An 11,454-nucleotide genomic window follows, 5' to 3' on the forward strand; every position below is an offset into this window, starting at 1 on the left:
GGCGGGAACGGGCCGTTCCTGGAGCCCGAAATGGAGCGGCAACCCAGCGGGAGCCGCCCTCTGCGGCGCTGCCCGGGACAGCTCCGGTGGAGTGAGGACGTTGAAATCTTGCGGTGAGAAACGGTCCTGGTCAGGCTCGGCTCCGCGGCTCTGTGCAGGCGTCCCGGACGGATGGACAGCAGCGTCCTGCCCGTGTTTCTGCCGCGTTCTCAGCGTGCCATGGAGGACAGTATTGTCTCTGAGTTGACAAGAAATTGAAACAAGTCTCTGAAGTGCTGTCCCTAAGTGTGTGCTCGACCCCTGTGACACACTCCGGTGTTCCGGGCAGCCGGCTAATCTCAACAGCCATCCTTTCTCAAAAGCGGGGGTAGTGTCTTTTTGCTCTAGGGAAAGGGGTTTTCTTTTCTTTTCTATAAGGTAGAGGCGTAGAACCTTGCAGATTTTCATTTTAAGGGTTGCGATGGCCTCAGAAAACCTTTCTGATTACTATTGCAGAGTATAGCTTTATTATTCCTTAAAAGATAAGCTAATGCATATACTCTGCCATTATAAATTCAGAGGTGAGGATCATTCATAATTTGGGGGTTAATTTTTTTTCTATCTCTGCCCCACATGGATGTGAACAAGGGTAATAAAGACTCCCATAGCTGAGAGGAAACTTTTTTTTTTTCTGTATAAAAGAGAGAAAACTTATTACAAAATTTTAAGTCTGTTGTTGATTTATAGTAAGATAATCGGCATTTCTGCAGATGGAGGTTATACAATAAAATTAGGTATTGTGTCTTGGTGAATTGAGTAATACTTTAATCTTTTCTTGAAGTCAAAAAAAATTATGAATGCTTCTATGTACTTACTTTTATTGCATTTATTTTGAAGGTATTAGAAATGTGTGGTAAAAAGGTTAAAATGGAATAAGTAAATCTAAAAATAGGAGTTTCTTTCATGTGTTTCTTGTTCTGTAAGCCTAACAAGCAAATGCCTCTTTAACGCATGTTTCTCTGTTAGTTACAATCCTTTCTTATTAACTTAAGTACAATAGACAGAGGTGAAGTAATTTCACAGTGTAGTAATGTGTCTTTTCCTTTTTCTTTTAAAATTTTTCAGAACTATCATGACATCATGTCTTGCCACCCAGAAAACCTTCAGTGGGAGCACTGGAGCTTTGAGAACGTTGCCACCCTCCTGGCTCGCCGGTTCCCCAATAGCTTTATTTGGGTTGTAAAGTGTTCTCGAATGCACCTGCACAAATTCAGTTGTTACGACAACTTTGTGGCGAGCAACATGTTTGGAGCACCAGAGCACAGCACTGACTTTGGAGCTTTCAAGCATCTCCACGCGTTGCTAGTTAACGCGTTCAGACTCTCTCAGAATACTCTGCTGGCCCAGAAAAGTCTGCGTGGTGTCAGCAAGGATGCAAAAAGAGCTGCTTGTAAATCGCAGCCGCAGCCTGTCCCTACAGCAAATGGCTGCTCGTCCACAGAGAGAGAGAGAGGTTGTGAATGCTCTAATAATTCTGCTGTGAACTTCGTTGCACCGTCTGCTGTAGGTGCAGTGTCATTTACTTTGATTGGCTTCAGTAAAGGTTGTGTGGTTCTGAACCAGCTGCTTTATGAGCTGAAGGAAGCTAGAAAAGACAAGAATACAGAAGCCTTCTTAAAAAACATAAAAGCAATGTACTGGTTGGATGGTGGTCACTCGGGAGGAAGCAATACTTGGGTTACCCACCCTGAAGTGCTCAAAGAACTTGCAGAGACAGGAATTGAAGTTCATGCTCACGTTACACCATACCAAGTGTTTGACACAATGAGGTCATGGATTGGGAGAGAGCATGAGAAATTTGTACAGATACTTGAAGAATTTGGTGTGGAAATAAATTATCAACTACATTTTGCTGATGACGTTCCCTCCTTAGAAAACCATTTCAGAGTTCATGAAGTATTTTGAGACTGTATGTATCTGAATATTCATGGTAAAAGCACTTTTAACACTGAAAATTATGTAATCTAGATTTACAAGTTTGAGCAGATGCTTTCTGAAGAGAATACTTAATCAGTCCTGTCTTGCTAATAGATGCTATGTATAAATTTCATATATGAAGTAGCTTAAAAAGGAGAATTGGGACCCCATACCTACAGTAGATGTTCTAATTTGGTTTCTGGAAAATAAATGTTATGAAGAACTATCCTGTACATGTTTTTTTGTTAAATGTGAATGCTTATTCTCAGACTGTTGGCAAAATTTTTAGTCCTGGATGTCTAAAATCATGTATTGCCTTTAGTGGGAGTTTAAAGGAGTCAAGATATTCCAGTGTCTCGATACTTCAAATTAATAGTTTCCAGGGCTAAAAGCTTTGGGCTTTTGTCAGTAACAGAAATAAGGTTCGTTTTTGGCTTAAGAAAAGTGAGGATTGTTAGAAGAATCTTTGTTAAATATTGTGGTGAAAATTGTAGTTAGTTAAATCTTCCAGGTTTGTAATATTTCTCCTAATTGAAAAAAAAGTCACAAACGTTTACCTTTGGAATAATAGTGCCAATCTTTTTTTTCCTTGCCTTTTTCTGTTGCTATAAAGATTCATTAATTCATTGTGTAGTATCTGCTAGTGAATAGACATTTTACCTGCAGGCTTGCAAATTTTGGCATAGCTATGTGTTAACTCAGCAAGAATGTTGAAGAGGCTGTGGCCTATTGCTGTTTCAGCATACCTTGTTATTGCTAAGTTCTATAAGGACCAGCAGCAATCTCTGTATTTTCAAGTAAAGAGGTGTCTTTATCCCTGCGTTTGACTAGTGAGGTTTTTCTTGCTATATTACTGCATTGATGTTGATCTAATTGAGCCAGATGTATTACAAGTTGTGTAAGGCAATTTTAAACTTCTGCTGACCATAGCTGTAGAATGTGAATTTTCTTCAGAAAGAATTACTGAAAGATGAACAAATGAGGGTATTAGTGGAACTTTTCTCCTCTTGTAGATTAAGTGGAAAGTTACTTACAAATAAATATTAGAATCACTTTTAAAGCCAGCTGGAGCTATTAATAATGAATGGGTAAAGTGGTTTGGGATTTCCTGGAAGTATAGGAATACAAAAGCAAGCTAGCAAAACATTGTGAAGATTACACAAACAACTGTGGCTCAGTTCAAAAAAAAAGACATCTTATTCAACTTTGTTCCTGCCTTTGATGGCTTAACAACTTGTAGCTTTGCCAGTTGTGGCCCAGCATAAAGGATACAGCCATCAGCAGAAAGCATACCCAAACTTTATTGTCTAATTCCAGAGAATACAGAAATAACATAATATGGTTAACAGCATGGGGAATAAGCAGGGTAACAGACCTACTCACAGTAGATGGTATAAGAGGGGAAGGAATAAGCCAAGTCAGATTGTTTCTTCTGCTATTTTGGTTTTAATCACACCTTTCTTAGACTGTTCTAAAGACACCCAGCTAGTTTCCCAGCAGAGAGAAAAATCCTCTGCCTGGTTGTGAGAATCATTCATATGTCAACTTTAATTCAGGATTCAGACCCCAGCACTTCCCATGTTCCACCTGCTTCTTGCTGCCTGTGACCCACACTGTGGAAGGAAAGTCCTGGGTCATCATTCTTCTATTGGCATAATGAAAATTTACAGGGTTCACTAGAGACAGCATTTTCACAACTCTTGCAGAGGTTGCATACATGTGAGTGATCACTGAAGAATGAGAAAAATGTGTTAATAAAGTTTTATTAATATTCAAAGTATTAAGGGTAGTAGAAAGCATTATACATACAGTGTGCACCTTACAATGTGAAAGTCAACTCTGCAACTAATAGACTGATGTACCTTGTTGATCAAAAGGCAAAATTATTTTAATTGATGGAGAAAAGTGCAATGTGCAAACAAACTTTTCACAAAATAATCTAAAATCTAGTTAGTTCTATGTGGTTTCTATTAAAAGTTCTTGCTAGGAGACTGTTCAGGCTTTATTATTTACCTTCTTAATATATAACTGGTTGTTTCTGTGTTCCAGGGAAGGCTATTTCCCTTTATTGGTCCTTTAGGTAACACTTGCAGCACATGCAAGTACTTTTTTCTGTAAAGGAAATATTGGTCACCTAACAAAGTGGTTTTAATCAGAAGCCTACAAATCGCTTAGAATATCTTTCAGTTATCCACATATAAAATTAAATTTAAAAAAAAAAAAAAAAAAACACAAAAATAAGAAAACACAAACAAAACACACCAGTGATCTTGCTCCCTCTCAGTTTCATACTGACCAGGATAATTTGATTATGCTAAAACTGGCCCTGTCCAACAATAGTGCAGATCACAGACCAATTTCTAAACACTTCTGTGGAGCCAAACCAGCAAGAGTAGGTTATTGCAGGCTTTTGGAAACAGCTGTTAAAATATTGACATTGTCTTCAGAAGTTTCTGGGTGGCTGTCCTATGAAAATAATATCAATCTGTTTGATGGAGGCTGCTTACAATGGCTGTGAAATAAAATAGGCTCAAGTGTTGCTGTATTAATTTGAAGAATAAGCACTTTGTTGTAAAACTAATCTTGCTGTGAGACCTCATGTTGTGGAGGAAAAACTGACGGGTTGTTTTTCATTCTCTGCACAGTTGTAGTACCCTGTTGGAATGTGCCTCTGTCGTTGGCTACAATGCATGCTAAAAATAAATTTTGCAAACAATGTCAAAAATAAACTATTTCCAATGGGTGAAACCACTTCAATGTGAGTGTAAAACAATTAAACAAGGAATGTGCAGTTAAGTTTTGTGGATTAAGCTTTATCAGGTGGCAATCTAGTTAAAAAAAAAACCTAAAACACAGATTTATTGGATAGCTTTTCTTCAAGGAGGCTTTGTGTTTGTGTAGTCAGCATCTGTAATTCTAAAGCAGCTTGCTGGCACCTCACATCCATTGGAAAGCTGGCATGAAGTACCCAAGGGTGTGAAGGAAATGGGTCATACTTTGCACATGCCATTTTTTTGACATGAACTGCGAAGGCAGTTTTTAGAAGCCCTAGGTTTAAATGCCTGAAGTGACATGATTTTCATGCCCACAGTGGTTTTGTTCAAGATGCTTGTTTTTAAATGGTGTAACTTTACACAGTCCTTAGCACAACCTAGTAGGTAATAACTGGTGTTCTTTATGTTACGTGCTTGTTTCTTGTACAATAGATGTTCTTCACATTTTAAGAAATGCTAAAATGTTTTAAGGTGTGTCTGTTAAATTCCTTTAGAGCAAAGTTTGATTCTGTGAAATTGTCTAGATTCTGTATGACTCAAATGATTTTGAGTGCATCTTAAATAGTAGAAACTTTGGTAACATTCTTCCTATCCAGGACTAATTTCATCCTCCCTTTGTAATACTGCTGCATAAATCAGTATTGGCCCCTAATTTTGAAGGGTGATTAAGGGTCCAAGTCTTAACGTGTTGTTAAGAGGAGCAATCTTTTCTGTCCTCCCAGTGATGGATAGCATCCTGCTGCCTCCCTTCTGTTAGCACAAGCACTTTACAGTGAGCTCTTCTATCTTACTAAATTAACATTACTGCTCACAGAGATAACTGACAGCAGTGCCATGTATTTAAATAGTCATGGAAATTATTTTAAATAAGGCTGCTAAGTCAGTTCAGGAGTTAGGATGTTACCACTATGGATATTCACGGATAAAAGTGCTTGTGCATGATAATGCACTCAACTTCTCCCAACAGGTTCTTGAGCTATTTGGAGAAAGAAAACATCACCTGTTTTTTCTTCCCTCTTAGAGTGCTTCTTACAATGCTGGCTTTCCTAAGCTAACAGTTGCTTCATCTCTGCAGATGAACAATGTTTATTGTCCCATACACACTGAAAGTGGAAGCATTGACATTATCCATCCATTTACCTTGAATGCTTTATTTAAATTACATGGGGTCTTATCAGTTAACAGAGAACATGTTATGTTAAAGAACAGTAAAAATTTTGTAATGTATATGCTCTGCTGTGAGTCACATTTTTGGGTACCTCACTGGTGTCCCCTTTGCTTTTGCAGGTGTCTCAGACTGCAATCCACAAGAGAAAGCCTCTCCAAATCACCTTTCGAGTTACTTTGCCACAATCTTTTTAATCTTATACTGAAATCTCATTTCATTGTTGTAAGGATGAGAGATTAAAGGAAAAGTTTACTTTGAATGGTCATAACCTAATGAAAATTTAGACATTTAAATATTGCTGATGGAGACCCCAAGACCAAAGCTGGCTTTCTGTTAGTCTTACTGATCTCTTAACTCTGTTCAGATGCAAGGTGATGGTTTTTAACTTGAATAAAATAACATTAAGTCACTAAGCCAGTAATGCAAGATCATGTAACATGTCTGTGGCAGACAGGCACAGCTTCTCCCAGTGCCAGACATACTGTTCCTGACTAAATTCTATCAGTATTTACAGCATCATTCACTCCTCCTGCTGACAAAACCCACTTGCACAGGATTAGCTGTTCCACATTGCTGTGGAAACCATGGAAAACTGATTCAGGCACTAACATTGCATATAGTGTTATGTGGGTTACAAAGCAGTGATGGCTTTGTCATGGTTTCCTGTCATTAGAGCTTCATTACATGTTTATAAGTGGCCCAAGAAATGCCAAATTCTACCTAAGCAAATGACCAGGAAAGCATGTGGTAGAACAAAGAGGAAAAATGGACTTATCTGTTTTTTTCTTCATGAGTATAAACATTTCATGTACTTGAAAAGGAGCAGAATGCCATTACTTCAAAGTTCAGGACAATTTTTTTTCTCCTTTTAATAAGCTTTCAGAGAGCACTTTCAGTCACAATTGTTAGGTTGCTTTGCTGAACTTGGCACTTCAGAGCAGAGTTGTTTCTAAAGAGAACACTGCTGCAAGACATGGAAAACGATCAAGAAAACCTAGTGCTGAAGTGCAGACCAAAGCTACCCCCATCTCCCACACTGAAGTCTGCCCTCAGCAGTGCTCCTCAGCCTGGGTGCCAGATAAAGCTGTTGCATCCCTTGCAGGCTATCTGCAGAGCTCTTCTTTCCAGTCCCTGTCAGGAGAAATACATGGAGTTTGTGCAGTGGAAGTTCTGTGCAATCCCTGTACTGCTTGACAGCTGAAGTTTGAAGCAAAATTGCCCATTACTGTGATCTGAGTTACTAATACAAGGAACAGCTTCTGTATGAGCAGAGGCTTGCACACGGAGCTGCCTGTTTTACATGGCTGAGCAGCTCTTTTAATGTTTCCAGTCTGCTGTTAAAAATGTTGACTAGGAACAGACCTGAACAATTGGAAAGGAAGTAATCTGCTCTTGTTGTTCCCAGGAGTCGACACTTAAAAGAGATCATTGCTTTCAAGAGTTGCCACATACAGAGCTAGAATCTACCCACATTCCTAGAGTCTGACCCAAAATCTTAACGTGCAAGTAAATAAAATTCCATCTGTCCTCCTAGTAACACCAGACTCTTTGGCTATGGAATGATACTAATTTATAGAGAATCCCTTGTAAAAGTTACTGTCTCAGAACATGTATCTTCTGTACTATTTGCAAGGAACCATCTAAATGTCTCACGTTTGGGAAGATCTGTTTTAACCAGAGGACAAAAGAGAAGTCTGCACAAAGATTTTTTTTGAGGCTGTGAAGTAATGCACATTTGGATCACACCATATGTAATATAACCTCTGCTACTGTGAAATCATCCTCATCTCAATCAAGTCAGTAGTCCTGTTGTGAGACTGATGGCATGAACGAGGCAAACAGACTCATCATGCATACTTACAAAGGATGGCAAATACATTTCTGATCCTTCACAATCAAACCTGGACCCTGTGTTGCTCCTATAGAGAAACATTTTAAACGAGGTACATCAAATCTTCAGCACGTCCATAATAGGCAGATTTTGACAAGAGAATGTCTTGACATAATTTTTTTTCATTTGATTCTTTCCATAGCAACATTAAGAAAAATATAAGAAACATCAATCTTCTGAAATTATTTGTCATCCTTTATATTTTATATGACCAAGAATAAATACTTCTTTGCAGGTCTTGATTTGCAATGAACTTACATTTTAATAGCCTTAGCCACCAAATTTTTAGAATAATTCAGAGTTTGGGATTGGCAAAGTTTAAACTGCTCATTTCAGATTCATGCTCTATTTCAGAATCTTGATGAATCTTTCAGTCCTGGGCAGTCTGCATCATGTAATGCCTCTGATGAATACAGTGTTTGAAGTGGTTGGTTTGAATGCTTAAGATGGTCAGTGTTTATTTTTTTTAGCTCCCGTTTCCACAGCTTCATCTGGTTTATTGTGGCACGATCCCATTCTGCTTTGGTCTCTAAAGGACAAACTTCCACAAGTTGTCAGTGGTTCTAATTCTTTGTGTTATTTCAGCACTGAATTTTGGAGTGTGGCTACATGTAGTCTCTCACTATGCTAGCTGGAAGTAATTCCTTTAATGCTTTCACCATTCATCACTTTATTGCCTGGTTCACACTATGTAGCACAGTGGTTAGAAAGCACCAAGTGATTTTTTGTTTTGTTTTGTTTGGGGTTTTTTTTTGTCTTTTTTAAACAAAGTAACTTCCAGATTTTTACCACTAGTCACATTATGCTCAAATTAAGAAAGTACATTTTTTAACTGCTCGGATTCTTCTTTTATAGCATTTCAGAACAACTGTTTTATAGAAGTTATTAAATAAAAGATTGAAAAAACTGGTTCAAAGTAAAAAAAAGTGGCACTGACAGAACAGTTACTGTGTTGGTCTTCCCACTGATCTACACAGAATAGTTTTTTGTTGATCTTTGTTGAATATCCACTTATATCTGGTGGGGTTTACTGCAAGTGTTGGAGAAGTGAAAACCAGAGAGGTCATGGGGAGGGAAAGAACCCTATCACTTACCATTGCAGAGATTGCTCACAGAACACTGAAAGAGAAGCATGAGTAGGACTGGGTTATCCACCAGCTGATCAGGGTGGGATAACCTCATTTGCTGACATATAAAAATAAAATAAAGGCTTCATGTTAAAGTTTGTAGTGTGAAGAAAAAATAGCTGCATTTGCTACAACATTTGGCTCAAATTTAGATCAGTATGACCCCACTTCCCAGCCTGATACACACTTCCCAGCTCAAACATCGTGCAAGCCTAAACACCTGAGTCACTGCAGCCTTCCTGCTGGGCTACCTTGGCACTAATAACTGCAACTGAGTGATGCAGGGGTTTCACTTGGCCTAAGGCATTTAGGTTAATAGTTTAACACAGCTTCCCTTACAAAATAAAATAAAAGGGGCATTGAAAAATATTCAAAATGGCATTCTGAATTCTTGTGGCTTGACAGAGCTTACTTATGTTTTTTACATGCGTACTACAGAACTAGTATGGAAAATCACCATTAGGTGGCACAGCACTGAATGCATTTAACTCACTCTTTACTGCTCTCCTGAAAAGCCCCAGATGGCTCCCACCCTCCCTCTGGAGCACAAGAGGCACTTCTCGAAAGCTGTGACATAAGCAGATTTCTCTCACACTGATTGCTGCTCCAGGAAGCTTCCCTTATTTATACTTGAATGTTGAGGGGTCTTGAAAACCCCAAACTAGCACCTCTCTTCTGGGAATGGAGAATCAAGCAATGGCAGAATGAGGGACCACAGCACAGTACTTCTCTGTGCTAGCACGTTGAGACGCACTGGTGGTTAGAGTTAAAAGAGCTGTCTGTGCAGGCACAGCACTGGACACAGCTCTGTCTGGCCATGCAGGCTCTCTGAGCCTCCCCATTTAGTCCTAACACACAAAGAACAGGCTTTGTACACCTCTGCAGTTCAGATGGGGCCCTCGATAGTACCAGTCCAACAAAGCCAAGAGGCTTCCCCAGACTAACAGGCACTGAGATTCTGTCCCAGCAGCACGCACAAGCAATCCTTGTTCGTTTTGGAACAAAAATTTTGGGAGACCTATTTGTGATCCCAAATTTAAATTCTACCCCCAGAACGTCCAATGATGCCCATCAGAATCGCTTGGCTGCTTCCATTCATGCCTATTCATTAAGATGGCCGGGTGCCCGTTCACATGGTAGCCAACTATTTTCACTGTGTTGACCTGCCAAGAAGAACAGGTTTAGAAGAATAATCTACAGTGTTGCAATCTCCTGCTCTTCTGGAGAAAGTTTCTTCCAGCACTTCATTAACACTACATATCTATTTAGTCTAAGAGCTTTTGACAAGCTACAGTTTTCAAAAAACACTGCTAGAAGGAACAGCCTGACCTAATCTGATAAATGCTGCATTCCCCAAGCAGCATGAGCAATAACATCAGAGGGATTCCAAAGGGACAAAGACAATCTATCTTTTCTGTGAGATGCCCATCTTCATTTCACAAGGCTTTTGTAAGACTGCAATCTGCTGAAAAGATTTCAGCATATTTCAACCATCTACAATGCCAGCTGCAACACAACCCCCTCATATGGTAACACATCTTGAATACTGGTCCCCACAGATTCTACATCTGCTCCAGAACTACAAACTTAATTTCAGATTCTAGGACTAGCTGGATGGATTTGTGGGCACCTTAGCTGCAGGTGTTTCACATCTGCAGAACAGCAGTGCTGCCTGACTGCACTGAGGCAGTGACACACACAGCTTCCTGCACAACACCTTATTCAGCCAGGAAAGGGGTAAATCATTTATCCTGCAGACAAACTGCTGCACAATTCTACACTTAATCTTGCCTGACTAGCTTTAGCTTTTTTCCCATGCCCACTCTGTTTCACCATGAAACAGGGTGAGGGGGAGGGGAAACTTCCCATGCTCATTATTGGACGATTACTCAAAAAGAAACCATGACCACTAAAACCAACACCAGTGGCTTTCCTGGACCTCCTCACAAACCACTACGGGTTTCCTGAACTTTAGTAAACGAGGTAGCGTTCAGGAAGATGTGCAGTTACTTCTAAGCATACATGCTGCCAGCCCAGACACCAAAACTTTTGTTCAGAAAAATGTAAATAAAACATTCAAAAAAAGTAGAATTCTAAATGCAGGCACTACCCATGTATGCCTTGTTGTAGAAGAGAGACCATCTCCAGATCAAGCAGACCTTGCACTCATTGCACGAGCTAAAAGAAGAAAAAAAAAAACCCTACAAGATATACTTTGTTATAGATTAATGTTTAACAATGTAGTTTCTGTTAATCTTACAGAAATTGTATGTATGTACACATGGACAGTTTCTGTATTAACATAAAATTTTCTACTTTCACAGGAGCTTTCTGAAATATGATGGGTTATTTTACCCATCATCATCCCTGTAGGCTTTCTCTTGGATGCGTAACACCATTCTCCGAGCATAGAAATCCCTGTATTCCTCAGGCAGTTCTTCAAGTGTCTTCAAGGCCCTGTCCAAGATCTGTATAGCTCTAGAGGCAGCCATGGGATCCTTATTTCCATAAGTGTCACTTTTGTCATAGGCCTCCGCA

The 11,454-nt window shown here is 39.4% G+C and overlaps 2 protein-coding genes across 2 annotated transcripts in view; one reads left to right on the top strand and one right to left on the bottom strand.

The window, feature by feature from the left end:
* The first annotated feature begins 1,107 nt into the window (after positions 1–1,107).
* On the top strand, positions 1,108–2,161 carry LOC103777831 (chromosome unknown open reading frame, human C2orf69). Its single transcript, XM_008945395.1, has one exon. It carries the CDS (start codon positions 1,120–1,122, stop codon positions 1,942–1,944), a length of 825 nt encoding a protein of 274 aa, XP_008943643.1. The 5' UTR covers positions 1,108–1,119; the 3' UTR covers positions 1,945–2,161.
* Positions 2,162–11,267: 9,106 nt separating this feature from the next.
* TYW5 (tRNA-yW synthesizing protein 5) overlaps positions 11,268–11,454 on the bottom strand; it is a 7,774-nt gene continuing 7,587 nt past the window's right edge. Inside the window, exon 7 of the mRNA XM_008945407.1 lies at positions 11,268–11,454. This exon is cut by the window's right edge and continues 61 nt beyond it. Within this exon, the coding sequence (XP_008943655.1) occupies positions 11,268–11,454 (187 nt within the window).

The sequence above is a fragment of the Merops nubicus genome, unplaced genomic scaffold (assembly GCF_000691845.1).
Source record: "Merops nubicus isolate BGI_N331 unplaced genomic scaffold, ASM69184v1 scaffold10040, whole genome shotgun sequence".
Taxonomy (NCBI): Eukaryota; Metazoa; Chordata; class Aves; order Coraciiformes; family Meropidae; genus Merops; species Merops nubicus.

Bases quoted from the DNA above. Each gene is read 5' to 3' on its own strand.
- LOC103777831 (XM_008945395.1), top strand. From the start codon at position 1,120: ATGTCTTGCCACCCAGAAAACCTTCAGTGGGAGCACTGGAGCTTTGAG.